We start from the raw sequence: 17,049 nt of genomic DNA, 5'->3' as shown, positions 1-17,049 counted from the left end.
TAGCTGGCGACACGCCTCAGTGTAATCGTCACCTTAGACAGACCTGCACAAAGCAGATAGTGCCATCCGTATTTTAAGCTGAAATGTGATCCTTTCCTAACCATAAGTAAGTGTTTTTTGTGCGTAAACCTAACCACAAGTTAACCACAGCGCTACTGAAATGCAAAGAAAAGTTTCATGGTATAAACCAGTACATAACAATGCACAAATGTAACGTATCCATGGATTGTAGAAACGTATGATGCCAACATTTATTCTGATGAGTTTATCAACATCCACTGAATCATCCTTGACTGAATCATAATCAAAGAAAGGATGCATCTATTAAGAACAAGAGTACCAAGTACTGAGGATTATTTGAAAGGAAATCTGAATGGACAGCAGAACAAAGCCAACATCTCTACTTTAACAACATGGTGGAGACTCTCTGAAAGGGTATGGCCTCTCTTTCAGGCCAAGATTGCAATACAGGCCGACCTCAGCAAGACTGCAAACTAAGAAAGGATCACACTCCTTCCCATAGCAAGCAAAGTGCTTAACAGGATCATCTTGAACAGAATAAAGGAATTAGTCTGTGCATTCAGCTACAGCAGCAGCACACCGAGCTTCACTGACACAGACTACAACTCTGCTGCTGCATTTACACCGCCTGTTCAAGGCGGGAATATCACGCAGTAATGCCTCCTGGCTGTTCTCTGTATGATGTCCAGTTGTGGAAAAAAGGGGACAAGGTTGTCATGCCTCTAAACCAGAAGAGGAGGTGGTGGGTGCGCTATACATGCCAGCATACACCTGTGGTGTATATAATTTGACAGGTATTGTAGCCGGCAGATACACAGGATCGGCTGCTAAATTTGAGAGGCGAGAGCGGGGTATAAGTCACCATGAACACATGGCTAATATAAACAAACAAGTCAAGAGAGATTGATAAAAAGCGACCTGTTGAATGTTGTTAAAGCTTAAATAAAATTGTGAACATTGCTGTCCATGCAGGCATTTATTTGTCAACGCTGCAATGGCTTCTGTCCTGCAGACCGACATCTTTGTTTGTTTTGTCAGCTGACAGTTATGTGGTTGCTGCCGCCGGCTGACAGATTTCACTCCATTGAAACTGCTTTCCCAGCACTCGCTGTAACGTGTTAAACGGTGCACTGCTGCACTGAAACTGAGCGCAGCCACTAACAGTGTCAAAACAAGGTCTGTGTTAAAGGTAAAGCAAAAAAGATGTTTATGATTCTGGGTAGGGAGGTGTGACGTTTTGATTACATATTATGTGGTGACCACGCCGCGGGGGGTTTAAAAACAAGCTGTTAGCACTCAGTGGCTCACTCAAAGAAGAAAAACAGCGCTCGTGAATGCCTGTGAACTGGGAAAACTGAGAATTCGGGAGCTCCTTATCCTCCGAGCAGAAAAACAAGATCAGCAGCCATATGACAGCGAGAGGGTGTTAATGTTTAAAAGAACTGCAGATGCATATGTTATATGTTGGATTGAATGCTGTTGTATTACATAACACAATCTTCATGTACAAATGTAAAGGAGACATAAAGAAGGGACCTTGTAGCGGCTCTACAGCCCGATCATGCTTAAAAGTTGGAATAATCTAACACATCTCCACGTCTTCACCCTCAAGTTCTCCACCAAGCCGGTTTAATTACTCACACATACAGCACAGAAGAAAATATTCACACTTCAGCCGCAGTGTAGGAGGCTAATTTTCAAATATTCTCTCTCCAAATGAGGTGTTATTAGTCTTGGTTTTAGTTTTTCTTTGTCTAGACAAAACAAGACTGGGAGCCCATTTGTAGCTTGAAAAACTGAATACTACTGTGACACCTGTATCTCTGAATCTGGCTTTAAGCATCAATGTGTAAGATTTACCTGCTGTAAGCAATAAGTGGCTAATTCAAAGAAGTTGAACAGCAGTCTAAAATGAACACAAACTGGGAACACAATGAGATTCAGGACATCAGCCACCGTATAACAGAGAAGGTAAAATATTGTTATTGACACATTAATGACATTGTTATTGTTTATAAAACACTGCAGATGCATATATTACATGTTACACTAGAGGCTGACACAGACAGACAGATAGACAGATAATAGATAGATAGATAGATAAATGGATAGAATAGGATTCAAATACGCAACAAGAAATTGCATGTCATGTTTGAAAAGGAGTAGGAGAAAGTATAAACTCATTATTTCCCACCCCATCCCAGCTAATCAGTTAATTAATTTGTGATCTTTATCTCTAACATATATATATATACACCTATATATTTACACACACACACAGACTTATATACATACAAACAAACACACAGGTCACATCCATCGTGCCTCTTTTGATGCAGGATGCTGGGATGCAGTGTGTAATCACACACTGGAGTGAGATGATGCAAAGGAGGCGTAAAGAAGGGACTTTGTAGCAGCTTCACAGCGCGATCTTTGTGAAAAGAAGTAAAAGAAACGAGTGTAGATTGCTTGGTACATGTCAGCGATGGCTGATGATAAACTAAGATGTGAAGATGAAAGGAGGTCAGGTTGGTCACCTCAGCAAGAGTCCTGAAAGTAAGGGGATAAGAGGATGGCTAACTTGAAAAAGGTATTTATTGCTTCCAATCTGAACACGGCTGAGAGGTTCAGAGAAACACTTCATAGTTACAGGGTGATAAAAAACAGAGTGGCGCTGTTAGCTGAAGAGCTTCCTCCCACGCGCTCAAATAGGCTGCAAATATAATTCCCTCAAATACTGTCTTACATGCACCTGTCATCAAGCCTCCAAACATCACGTCTACATGACACCAACAAAGCAGGTTTCTGACTGGATTTAGCCCGCCTGTCATATCTCAGAGCAGGGTATAATACATGTAGTTACTGCCCAACAGTTTGGTCAAATGCTACAGAAGACATGGCAAAGAAATGACAAATTATACAAAATGGAGCTGCACGCATTGTTCTTTTATAGTGTTGACAAATGCGTTGAAAATGCACAAAACTCTTCAATGGTTAATGCTAAAAGACTGATTGCTCTGTTCTTTACTCTTTTTCATTAGAAGTATCTCCGTTACAAAAACATATTGTATCAAAACTTTTCACTCAGGACAGATAAACATATCTACAGTACATGCTGCTAGAGGTAACTTAACACCGCCTGGAGCAAAGACAAATGCAATCAATCGAATAGTAATGTTCAGAGAAATGTATGAATGGAATTCACACAGCATCTCCTAAAAAAATACAACAAAACGTAGGAACCAGTTCGGTTCTGGACAAGGGAAAATGTGAAGAGGGCCTGCTAAGTGTAACAAAGCAGATATAATTTGATTTATATTATCATTATTAGAATGAAATGTTTGTTATCATTTCTTGTTGAAAATATCGTTACTATTATTATTTTTTTAATTGATAAGTGTTATGTATGGTATATGTTATGCACTGTAAATGTATCAACATGTACTGGACCCCAGAAAAAAATGCTGCAGCTAATGGGGATCCTGAATAAACTAAAACGTAAGAGAATTATTACTTTATCAGTTTCTATGATATTATCAGAGCTGGAATAAACGTTGAGGCTTTAAGCAAGCTAGTGAAGTATATGTTAATATAGGAAATTATAATGTTGTTGCAGCATATTTGCCAGGAAGTTGGGGGCCGGTTTTTTTTTTTTTTTTTTGCTGCGGAGCTGTTACGCTGCCTCATTTAGTGATGCATCTGCCTCAGTGACACTTTTTCTTTTCTTTTTCGGTGTGTGCCGAAGTCTTCATGGTACAGGGGGTAGCTGAGTGAGTTCCTGTGACACCCCTGTGTGGTGTATCAGTTCGTCAGACACAACAACCACTGCTGCTGTAATCTCTCGCTGTTACCACACAGTGACAGTTGTAATCTCTGCCTCTGCCTTTGTGACTCACTTCGTTTCTCACTAAAATGATTACTGAGGCTGTCTTTTCATTTTTCTACTTCACTCTCTCCCTCGCTTTCTTTGTGAGTTCGTGTGAGTTTGTGTGTGTGTGTGTGTGTGTGTGTGTGTGTGGTAATCAGTCAGCTTAGCTCTTCATCTCAGTAAACACCATTAGCCCGGAAGACCAAACCAGCCAATCAGAGCCCGGTAGAGCCGGCTGGGCGGCCAATAGCAGCGAAGAACACTCGGTCCCTCGTGACACGCTGACCTGCTGCATGTCGGCGGGGGTTGCTATGGAAACCCTACTGTACAGAGCGGCTCCGTGGAAATGCAGCGGAGCGAGGGAGGAAAGAGAGAGGTGGGAGGAGAGGAGAGAGGAATGTTGGCAAACGTAGGAGAGGAACGAAAAGCCAAACAGCAGAGATAAGATAGAGGAGGAGTGTTTCCTAGAAATGTGGCGTCAGGTGCAGTTGGAGGGGAGAGTGGGACTGGCAGTGAGTTTAGACCTGACTGTGGGAAATGTAGCTGGCTCTTAAGTGCACAGCATGTTCCAAAAAGTATGTAGGCAGCAGAGCATCTTTGAACGTCTTGGCTCCTGACTCTTATTGCTTTGGACATGACGGAGCCCTGGGGTTGCAAAGATAGACTGTCAGCTTTAATCTAAGAGTAACCTGCGTTTGGCCAAATCAGAGGACCAATTTACTACCTTCGACCTTTCCGTGGTGTAGTTTCATTCAGGGTGGCGACGATATTTTGACATTTTTAACTAGAAAGAGACACGTGCGGTTTGCTTATTTTCTTAATATCAAGTATATAAGTATACATCAAGTAGATGTTGATTGTTTTAAGCAATGGTTATAGACTAATGACACTAAGCAGGTTTCCATTACAGATTCGTGCAAAACTTAAGTGATATTTTCAAAATGTCAATAAAACGCAATTGTGAGATGACTGTGTCTCCACTGAGTGATGTTATGTGACTTCTCCTCTCCTGATACAAGCATGTCGATGGATGTTTCAAACATTCTTACATACATATTGCAGCCACCACACTTAACATCATTATTTCAAATCAAAGGCGATGTAGGCGTGTTATGCAAGCAGTAATGGAAAGGCAAGCCCCTTATACATGGGAGCGGCCACATATGAGGGATTTCTGGGAGGTGATACTAAGATTTCACAGAGGAATTGTGGATTCAAAACTTCCAGATGATCCGTTCAACTTTATAAGAGTCGTGTAATGCAATAACACCTCTTGTAGCGCCTGCTGCATCATGCCCGAGGGAGCCAGTTCCTGCCAACAAGTGCACAGCCATAGCATCATGTAACCTATAAAAGCCAAAAAAATGTGTTTCCATTGCATTTTTGCAAAATATGGCTTTTTTTAATAACCTGAAATACCACCTCATGCCAGCCTAAAACCTTTTTTGAAATAAATGTCAGGTTTTTTTTTAATTGACGCGTTTCCATTAGGCATATTTTATATTTTTTATATTCGCAGTTTCAATTTGTGCAATTTGGAGGTTTATGGAAACCCACCTACTATTTGCATGTAGATGGTTCCTTATATGCTTCATTTTTACAATGCTCTCTGCCACTGGGTGCGATCTCCCACTAAAATGGATGCTTTATTAACAGCTCAAGGGAAGTTCTTCAACCACTGGATAGAGGATAAAGCTTTTAGCCTCATTCCCACACCTGCTAACATCTGGCTTGCTAATGCAATGGGAAAGTATACAATCAGAATTGATTCCCGGGTCAAATGACTCATAGAGTAGTCACAGGTTTTTATCGCCTCTGGCTCCGATCGACATTGATGGAAACACAACACCTGGGAGAACGCACTAATTTTCCTTAACTGGCGAGATGCACTGACGCACAGCCAGTAATAACCATCTGTCTAACTGTCTGTCACATTATTCCAAAATTAGTCTGCACTGAGTTTAAAAGAGAGACTGAATAAGTAAAAAGAAGAAACCACTGTAAAATAATCTTTCGCAGGCCTGGTGTTAGGGCAGGACCCTGAGCCGATCTGAGAGCCCGAGCACGTGACGTACCGACACCGGCACAATAGCAAGTAGCGAGCCAGCTCACTAACTTTAGCTAGCATTAGCCCTCATCTGTACAGCAAGAGAAAAAGGCAATTGTGGGTTGTTTTTTTTCCTCTTCAGAGACCGATGACTACACATTAAATTGACAATTTATTACACAGCTGAATCTTCAACACGTCATCGAAAGTTAAAGATCTAAAAAAAGGTTGAAATCTAGCTGCTGTGTCTCCTCTCGTCTGTATCTGTGTTCATTCGTTGCATGATGGGATGCTTGGGTAGCAACCATCTGTTGTAAACTACATTTCAAGATGGATTGTGGGATAGTTTGAGTCCAATATGTGGGGTATCTTAATTTCCACTGTATGTTCTGACAGCACTACAAATTGCAAAAGTCACAATATGGTGAACTACATCGTGAGTCATGAGGGATTTCAGACAAATCCAATGTTTCACCTCAATGTTTGTTTGTTTATTCATTTATCACAGCATTAGAGATTAACCCCTTGCCATGCACGGGCCTAATCCTTGTCTCATCCGGTGATCGCCTGAGAAAAAACTCTTGTTGTGTCCCCTGCACAACTGGTTTCACACGAGCTTTGCTCTGCAGATCAGGAGCATTACTTTTGCAGAACACAGAGGCTAAATGATACCATGCAAAGATAACCCAGAAAGGCAAATGTGCCATGTAAAAATGAAGAGAAAGAGGCATGTCATAGTAAGGTAAGGTTTGTCCTCGCTTCTACTGTTTCAGAAAATACAGTTACTTTTGTCATTCTGAGGTTGTCTTTTATGATCTTTCTGTTCAATTCTGTGGTGTTGTGCTCCCTCTATCAAAAATATTTTATTCTAAATCATAGATTAATATAAAGGACAAATGCTTGCTGTTATAATAAGGACACTGTGTACTGTTGGAGCAAGATAAACACTCATAACTAGGCCAATCTCTGCTGCATTTACAGTATGTGGGTTCAAACACTTCACAGAGCTACAGTGTCTCTCCAACACGTCCCTCTCGGGGAGGTTTTCTTATCTTTTTTTGTCTTTTCCTTTCTTTCTGTAATGATCTCACTCTCCTCTGATTAGAGTGTATCTCTCTTAGTAATCATCATAATCATCCAACCAGCCATCTTCCCATTATCTGTTCATCATTTAACTGATCCATTCATCCATCAGTCTGTACATCTGTCGATCCGTCTATCCATCTCTCCCTCTGTCCGCCCGTCCGTCCCTCTGTCCGCCCGTCCCTCCCATCTGTCTGGTTATCTGTCAAGCCGCCTTCTTCTCCTTTGTCCTGAGTCAACCCCTCGAACCAGTCTGGTCTGCAGATTTTATCGGCCTGATCAGGACTGTGTGTGTGTGTGTGTGTGTGTGTGTGTGTGTGTGTGTGTGTGTGTGTGTGTGTGTGTGTGTGTGTGTGTGTGGTCCAGGCCGGCATTGTGAAAACGGCCTGCTAGTTGTAGAGTTATGTAACAAAGCTTTAACTGCATGTATGCTACTGTCAGCTCTGTTGCTCAGCTCACACCAACAGATTTCGTGTTTGTGTGTTTTTGCATGCACAGTGTGTATGTTCCTGTGTGTGTGTGTGTGTGTGTGTCTATTTTTAAGCAGGAATCCATATATCCATATGGTGTGTGGTGTCTCATTAACAGTGACTGACGCGGTCTAAGAGACCCAAAGTGCATTGATGCCATTGATTTCAATTTCAGGACAAATTTGATGCTTTAGAAGATATTCTACAAACTAAAGGTCTTTTTAAAAAATATTTAAAATCTGTCTTGTTAACCCATTCAGATCCTCTTTCTATTCAAATTGACTTAACTTTTCTAGGATGCCTGGATTCATGACTGCTGTCATTGGACTCCACCCAAATGTAAAGAAGTATGTGATGGGATGTCAACATACCAATGAAAGAGTTTTTAAGTATCACTTTATTCACTGATGTGAATTAATTATTCATGAAAAACTTTTTTGTTGAAAAAAGGGACTGTTAAGACCATTTATTGTCATTTTTACTTTAATGCGATTTCTGCGTTAAGATTTTTGGTCCACTGGAATGGACAGAAAAAAACCCACTTAAAAGTATCCTAATAAAAAAAAATAATAATAATTTATTAGTGCATTTAGAGCAGGAATCCATCATTACTGATTTTTTTGTGTTTAAAACATAATTAGGCTCTGAACGGGTTAATCAAATAAAAAATAAATGTACATTTCACATAATTAATATTTTAGGTTTTCACTACAGTCATATGAAAAACATGAATGGACTCACAGGTATATAACATGCATTAAAGTGGCCAACACTTAATGGAAAAACTGTTGGAACAAAATTGTCAAATAGTATTGAAATTCGACTCTCAAGCCACTAATAGGCTCTCGGTCTTGTTTTGCCTAGACAAAGAAAGTAAAACCCCGACTAACTGCATCTCGTTTAGAGAAAAAGAATATTTAAAAATTAGCCTCCTACACTCCCACTGAAGTGTGAATCTTTTCTTCTGTGCTGTATGTGATATTTTACAGCCTCCATGAGTGATTTAACAGGCAGGGTGGAGAAATAAAGGGTGAAATCGTGGTTTTGATGTCTCTGCCCTCTCTCGTCCTTTTTACACAGAGATGGCGCTACAAAGCCGCTACATAGTCCTTTCTTTACGCTTTCTTCACAAATCTGCATTTTTACACAAAATCAAACGACAGCAACATCATTCTGCTCCAGTGCGTGATTATACAGAACATCCCGCAATCAAAGGAGGCAAGACAGATGTAACATGTAACACAACAGCGTCGGCTTCCAGTGTGACATATAATACTGTATATGAGTCAAGAGCATACACTGTATATAAAGATGGACGACATGACAACTCCCGTAAAGTGTAACTTTTCAGTCTGGATCGCCCCCTGGTGTCTGGCTGCAGTTTAGGTCGTAAAGCCCGCCCCTCTGTGTTCGTGAATGGGACATGGGCAAAACTAAAAAACTCATGGTGGTTTCTGTCACTGAAGGTAGTTCTCATCAACCTGATGTTTGTTCAAGTGTTAGTTTTTATGATAAAATCGGTTTTATTGAGGAATTTCTGCCATGACTGACAGCTGCGACAGCCAATCCTAGTGCGCTCGCATTCAATGGAGGTGCTTGCGATTGGTCAGATGGGTGTTTTGGCGGGAACTCCTCCAACGCGGGTATCTCTACTGTGCAGACTCTCAATGCCATCACCAGCACAAGATGGCAGCGTTGGTATCTCGGATAGTTTAGCCTCACTTATGAATAGCGGGGGTTAGTGGGGGCGCGTCATCCATCTTTATATGTAGTCTATTGTGGAGAGCTCTTCATACACAAAAACAAATACATTAAATGTCAATAATAATTATTTGCCATCTCTAGCTATATGGCGGCTGATCTCGTCCTCTGCTCGGAGAGTAATGAACTCTTGAATTTCATTGTTTTCCCAATTTGGGGACATTTACAGAAGCAGTTTTTCTTGCGGTGTGGTCGCCAACATAAATCCGCCACAAAAACGCCACAGCTCCCCACCAATGGTCAAGTCTTTCCAGCTTTACATTTACACAGACCTCGTTACAGCGCTGTTACTCCCTCCTGTCTCGGCTCAGAGGTGAGACAACTCTGTCCCCCCTTTCCAATTGTACATTATATATACAGCACACCAGGGCGGCAAAACAGCGCAATATTCCCTCCTTGAACAGTAAATGTGGCTTCTGTTAGATCATCCCAACGGTGTAATCTGTTTTCTAAAACACTTCTTGGGACTTGTTACTCGGGAGCTGTTGTCCTCCTCTGTCCCTCCAACCTTTTATTCATCCCTTAAGACTGCATGGCCTGAATTTAAGGCCTTAAAACACACAGTGTCCTCGTGCAGCTTAAGGGGTGAAGGTTGGGTGGAAAAAGACAGAGAAAGGAGGAGTGAGAGGTGGAAAATTAGAGGTTAGATTGAGAATCATCTTTACAGCCTGTCCTGATGCAACCCCCGGCCTCTGCACGTCTGTGTGTGTGAGTGTGTGTGTGTGTCTGGGTGTGTCGTCAAGGCACAGCAGAAGAGAGGATGACCTGAGGAGACCTCCGGACAAACTCCACCTATTGTTCACCTGTCGTCTCTGTAACCGTCATCGGCCCGTCAATCATTCTTTAGTAACAAGCCATTTTCACAGATGACAGATGTCAGTCAATCTCAAATATCCCTCCTTGACAGACACCTTTCGGTTCACACACTCACAAACACACCCTCAAACCAACCCCCAAAACACCCACAATGCATCTGTGTGTTTCTTCCCCCTCTTACCTCCATCTGAGTACGTCTCTGTTCCGTATCCGTCCTGCAGCCCGTTGTTCCAAGTCCCCTCGTACTTCCCGCTCGTCCCCGTGCTCTCCCGCACGCCGTAGCGTCCCTTAAAGCCGTGCGTCCACTCACCCTTGTACACCCAGCGGCCTTTGTTCTCCAGGCCCACGCCGTGTCTCTTGCCCTGAGCCCAGGTGCCCTGGTAGGTGTTCCCGCTGGGCCAAGTGTAGACGCCCAGCAGCTCAAAGCCGTGGGCCCAGGAACCGCAGTACTCGCCCTGGCCCTTGGGTCCCGTGCAGATCCCGTGGCCGTGCGCCTTGCCCTCCTCCCACCCTCCGCAGTATGACCCCCCATCGTCAAAGTTGAACCTGCCGCCAGTGGACATGCATGAAACAGGTCTTGGCAATTCCCCTGAAGCCTCGACAAAAAGAAAAAGAAAAGAAAAAGAAAACAAAGGGAGGAAAAAGAAGGACAGGTTGGTGCTAGAACCAATCCATGAAGCCAAGTGTGGAGGTTGGTGAGGTCAGGGGTGAGGAGGAGGAGGAGGAGAGAGTGGGAGGGAGAGGGAGAGGACTCCCACACAAATCGAGCAACGCCACCTCTTGCTGTCTGCTGGTTTGGAGAAGATGAAGGCGAAAAGAGTTGATCGACAAAATGTGGCCCCTCACAGGGGTGTCAGGGGTCTCCCGTGGTGGTGGGAAAGGGTGACGCTGTTCACACCATCCTCTTGGTGGACTCGCTGTAGCATCGGCTAGCACTTTCCAGCTCCTCTGTGGCAGATACAGGTGAGAGAGGAGGAGAGTGGGCCCAGAGCTGCCATTATCTCCTCTCAGCAGGAGTTTAAACCATCAGGCAGCTCCACCGGCCGGCCATCGGCCTGCCCACACAGTCTACGACACACACGACAACTCTTCCTCCTACTCCTCTCCTGCTTTCCGCTCAGACCCCCGCGTTGAGCCGCCTCCTACCTGATGATGCCTCCACCTCTCTGGGGTGTAGAGCAGAGAAGTCTCCCTGGTGGCAGCCCTTCACACCTCCAAGCGTCCAGCAGAGGAGCCACCCTCAGCCTCCCGGATCAGCACCCCAACCGGAGCTCTGACATGTTGGGTGTTGGAAGACAGAAAGACAGCTTTTTCTTCGAGCCTGGTCCCGATGATCAAAAAGACCATTTAAAGTCTGTAGCTCTCTTCAGGCTTCACCATCCTCTTCTTGTTCTCATCCTTCATACACACACACACAATCACACACTGTGCCTGGCTGCACAGCAGAGGAACACACACATGCATATAGAGAGAGAGAGAGACAGAAAAATGGGGGAAAACACATAAGGTAATCTGCTTGGCTGCCTTCTTTTTTTCGTCTGTCCTGTGGTGCTGGGGAGCAGCAATGCAGTCTCCTGCCTTATGCACGCACACACTATACGTAGGCACACACACACAATCTCTCTGACAGCAAGTGCGCACACACAGACAATGAAAATAAACAACTGAATTGATTAATTTCTCCTCCTCTTTTCCCCCTCTCCCTCTCTCAGACTGTCTGTAGGTCTTTAATCCACTGCGTCCATAAGTGGTTTATCCTCTGCGTGGGTTGCCTTCAGGTTGCCTGCTTGATAAAATAACATCCATCTATATGATCTTGTTATGGTGTGCTCTGTCCTCTTCAGCATCTCCTACTCGTCTCCATGTTTCCCTACGGAGCGCCGGCTGACGCACAGCCTGCCTTCCTGCCTGCTGTCCTGGTCTTACAATCTCTTTTCCTCCTATGGCTGGATCTGTGGATCTCTCTCTCTCTCCTGATCTGTAAGTGTGTGTGTGTGTGTGTGTGTGTGTGTGTGTGTGTGTGTGTCTCTCTCAGAAAATCTGCTCATTAAAGAGGACTGTTCCAATGCAGCCAAACAACCCCCCTCCTCCTGCTCAATAGCACACTCCAGCTCTTAAAGAGACACGCTCAGCACAGACCATGGCACAGACACCAGCTTCTCTCCGCCTCCCTCACCTGTAGCTTTTCATCGTCTACTCGTCCTTTGTCTGAAAAAACATGACAGACAGTGCCGAACTGGTGTTTCTGTGGTTAGTCCATGGACAACTGCACCATTTATATTTTGACATCAATTTACATGCAGAACAGGTTTTACCATGTGATAGTAGATGTATTATTTTACCTAAATACATGCAAATATACTCCATGTTGCCTTTTCGTTGATTTCTTACCATTTACAACGTCCGCCTCGGACGCCTCCATGGATGCTGCCATTGTTATGTGACATCAGACCGCTGAAGTCAGAGTACATGGATTTGCTCAGAGTTCACAAGTAGGAACTCTGACTATAAGTGTCGTTCCAGTTTACTTTCTCTAGTACGAGAACGGGATATCTTGACTGAAGAGTTGTCTGGAGCGCAGCATCAGCCTCAGAGATATGGGGAGAGCTCAGACATCCGGAGGACCACGGAGCAGAGCGTTGAAAGGAACCAGCTGAGGTGGTCCAGGAATCTGATCAGGAAGCCCCCTGGGCGTCTCCCTGGGTGGACCCAGAACAGGATGGATGGATTATATCTCTCACCTGGCCTGGGAGGCCTCCAGGAGGAGTTGGAAAGCGTTGCTGGAAGGAGGGACGTCTTGAGTGCCCTCTTGAGCCGGCTGCCCCCGTGAGACCTGGATAAGCGGACGACAATGGATGGATAAGTGGATGAAAATTACGTTGAAGACATTTTAATTGTCTAATGCTTTTAGAGTGTCACACTGTGAGAGCATTAACATTATGACCTTCTGCAGGCATTGGGTTTGTTCTTCATACCTTACAACAAAATATTGTTATTCTACATAAAGATGACTTTGTCATGAGACATCTGGAAGATGCTGAATTTTGATTGTTTAACAACATAACTTGAAACAAACAAATAATATCAGCAGTCATCTGCCACCAGTATTCTACGTCAAATTGACATCGGCATTAAATATCGACATCTATTGACGTTGGTGGCAAGCAGGAAAAAGTCAAAATATTAATGTTTGTATTTGGGAACTAAGCTGCTTTGAACTATTGTAAACTCTCCGCCAGCAGACAGATGCAGCTCAAAACAAAAACTAAGCAAACAACATTTTTAGGAACAATTTTGGGAAGCAGGTTTGTCCGGTTCATAAAAAAGACGAGACTCTTTTCCTTCAGTCATGCACCAGGTCTGGTGTCTTACTGTATATCTCAGACAGAAATTAATCTGGGGATATACATATTTAAATCATCTGGTCCAATAAGATCTCGTAACAAATTTCATATGTTAATTTAGGTTTCAGTCCATCATTTTGGACATGTGACCTCTTCTCATTTAATGCACAGACGAGAGGGAGAGGGGTGTCCAACTCTTGACTCCTACGTCTTCAAATCATAAACAATCTTCTCTGTTTTTGGATGATTCGTTTATCGGAGGCATAAGAGAAAAACGTTTTCTTCACAAAGTCAACATAACAAAGGGTGAGTTATTGATACGGAAATGGTCATATGTGGGTGAAGTATTCCTTAATTGTGGGATACTCAACTTGATTGGCTTGGGGGCCACTTTTGCAAAATAACAGGAGGCCAGGGGCCAGTCGCAGCAGCTCCATACATATTTCAAGGGTTTTGAGACATTTCTCAGATTTCAGAAGTTTTTTGGAATATAGGACGCCTCTGTGAATTTAGGACGTTTCTAGGATTTTAGAACGTTCAAACAGATTTTATTATTTTATTATTATTTCTAGTAATTTAGAACATTTGTAAAATTTTAGGACATTTGTAGGACTTTAGACCATTTCTTGGATTTTAGGACATTTCTAGGAATTTAGGACACTTGTAGGATTTTAGGACGTTTTAAGGATTTTATGACATTTCTCATATATTAGGATGTTTCTAGGACTTTAGGTCATTTCTAGGATTTTAGGACGTTTCTCCGATTTTAGGACGTTGCTCAGATTTTAGGACATTTCTGGGCCATTAGGACATTTCAAGGATTTTAGGACGTCAGGGACTTTGCTTGGACCTCTGTATGGGTGCGAGAGATCGTCCACTGGAACTTTTAGCCAAAAAGTTAGCACCACATGGTACTAATGTCACTAAAGTTGTTACTTTAGACTAACTCCCCTCGGACCACTGTCTTCTTTTGTCCCTACCTCTCCCTGACTGTCCTCTCATCCCCTCCTCTACACTTCTTTCCATGTCCTCCTTTTCCCCATTCAGCTCCTCCCTGCAGTTGTCCTGTTGCTCTTGTTGTCCTTGTCCTTCTGTCTGCCAGTGTCTGGAAGAGCTAAGCCAATTCTAGCCCAGATTACAGTAATAAAATCACTGTGAGGCTGGGGATTAAGGCTTAGGCCTCTAAACACACTGGTAGTAGAGAGAGAGAGAGAAAGAGAGAAAGAGAGCGAAAGAGCGAGGGGGGAGGGAAGTGGAGGGGGATGAGAGAAAGGAGGTGAGCAGGTGACTGAGAGGGCAGGTGGGGTGACGCACAGATAGTGTGATTTCCTGACCCCAACAGAGGGATTAAGATTTAGAGAAGTTAGTAACACAAGTGTCTGCGCTCACAAATCCACGACATGTGAACAGAGTCAAAAAGAGCTGAGAGGGCGCTGACACCATCACGAATAACGGTTACTGGGTCACATACTGAGCAAAACCGAGAATGAGCAAAATTACATTAATGTATGAGGGGTATGAGGGGTACTGTTGTCAACATTTAACTCACAGTCTGTAAATTCAATCGATTTGGCAAACCATAAACTCCAGGAAGGAAAAAAGTAAAATGAAAAAATTCTAACCAGTGCCTCCATGTTGGATCAGATGATGACAGTGAAGTTTACAAAAATGTGCAGCCAGCACTAAATCTCAGCTAAAATATTCTTTTTTTGTTCTCAGTTAGGCAGCCTTATCACCATCTGCTCTGTCTGTGCAATGTGTAACATCTCAAGGCAACCAATATTTCATCCAATGATCAAAGTGAAAGTCTGTGTGGGGCTGCTAGTTTTGACAATTTCCACATCCTCATCTATCAAATACTGGCATCCAAAAGTGATTCAGTTCTTCTACATCAGGGATAATCAACTTGCTTTGCTGGAGGGACATTTTTGCAAAACGACAGGAGGCCAGGGGCCAGTCGCAGCAGCCCCATACATTTTTTAAGGTTTTTAGGACATTTCTTGGATTTAAATAATTTTTTTTTTTTTTTTTTGGTTTTTAGGACATTTCTTTGATTTAATTTATTATTTTTTTTTCTTTTTTTTTTAGGATTTTAGGACATTTCTTGGATTTTTGGACATTATTACGATTTCTCAGATTTTAGGAAGTTTCTAGGACTTTAGGACATTTCTAGGATTTTTTAAACATTTCTAGGACTTTAGCATGTATCTAGGATTTTATGACCTTTTTTTAGGATTTTAGGACATTACTCAAATTTAAGATGTTGCTAGGATTTTAGGACATTCTAGGATTTTAGGACATTAGGATTTTAAAACATTTCTTCAATTTTAGGATAGGATTTTACCACATTTCTCAGATTTTAGGAAATTTCAAGGACTTTAGGACGTTTCAAGGATTTTAGGATATTTTTCCGATTTTGTGACTTTCCTTGGATTTTAAGATGTTTCTAGAATTGTAGGACCTTTTTTAGGATTTTAGGACATCAGGGGCTTGACTAGGATCTCTGTCCGGGAAGCTGAGAATCCTCCACTGGCACTTTTTCTGATAAGATTTATTCTGATGTTGTTTTATGTACTCTGGCACCTTGTGTAAAAGTACAAAAACAATTCCCAGTGCGAATGACTGTATTTTTACCAGGAATTAGATAATGGTTAGGGGCCACCCCAAATCCTTTATGGGGCCAGATCTGACGCACAGGGCGTGAGTTGAGTATCACTTATGTACATATAAACTTTACTGAAACCAAGTCTGACAGTTTGTTAATGCAACATGAGGTGCACCAAGTTAAGAAAAGCTAGAAAATATCCCCCTTCCTCCACCTGGCTCCACCATCTCTCTCTCTCTCTCTCTCTCTCACACTCACTCACTCACACACACACACACACACACACACACACACACACACTATAGACCGACGTAACTCATGACGATTCCACGCTACGTGCCCCCACGTCAGCAGTGCACCCCAAAAAAAAAGAAAAAAAAAGTCACTTCTCTTTAGTTATTTATAAAATCTTTTTTTGTCCCGGAGTTAAAATAAAAAAGGGGGTCGCAGAAGAAAAGGGAGAAGAGGGGCTGCGAAGGAGGGAGGAGTGAACGAGAGGAAGGCAGCCTCATTCTCATCCATCTCACCCTCTCCTCTATTATTCATCAGCCTCTTCTTATCCCTCGTTCAGCATGCTGATGGAGGATAAAATAGGTCAGAGGGATAGGCTGGTGCTCGCAGTGACTGATGCCTACCCTGACACGTCGTGCACTCGTCTCCTCCTCCTCCTCCTCCCCTGCATCCCTCGCTCCTCCTCCTCTCCCTTTTCTTCCCTGCTGCTGCTGTCTTGTCATCTTTCTCAGCCGCTCTACCTCCTCCTCTGCACTGCCTCCCCTGCTCTCCAGCTCCTCACATCATCTGATGATTCCTGAACACTCGTCGTAGCTCTGCTCAGCACACCTTCCTCTCTTTCTCTCTCTCTAGTCTCCCCTCTTGCTTGTTGCAGACGAGTAAAACTCAAAGAACGTGTTGCTGCAAGTCATCTGCAGGGGTCACAGCAAACCACCTAGTAAGCAGTTATCATGTTAAAGGGGAAAAAGAAGAGACCAGTAAACACAGAATATCTAACTGGAAAAAAAGTTGGGATGATGAAA

The 17,049-nt window shown here is 43.1% G+C and overlaps 1 protein-coding gene across 1 annotated transcript in view; it reads right to left on the bottom strand.

Annotated features, from left to right (window-relative positions):
- jph3b (junctophilin 3b) overlaps positions 1-11,512 on the bottom strand; it is a 53,893-nt gene extending 42,381 nt beyond the window's left edge. The window contains exon 1 of the mRNA XM_042496805.1: positions 10,248-11,512. Within this exon, the coding sequence (XP_042352739.1) occupies positions 10,248-10,629 (382 nt within the window). The 5' untranslated portion in view covers positions 10,630-11,512. The remainder of the gene's footprint in view (positions 1-10,247) is intronic.
- Positions 11,513-17,049: the final 5,537 nt, after the last annotated feature.

Source organism: Plectropomus leopardus, chromosome 11 (assembly GCF_008729295.1).
Source record: "Plectropomus leopardus isolate mb chromosome 11, YSFRI_Pleo_2.0, whole genome shotgun sequence".
NCBI lineage: Eukaryota > Metazoa > Chordata > Actinopteri > Perciformes > Serranidae > Plectropomus > Plectropomus leopardus.
Note: the sequence above shows the minus strand (reverse complement) of the source record. Positions and strands in the feature narration are given on the sequence as shown.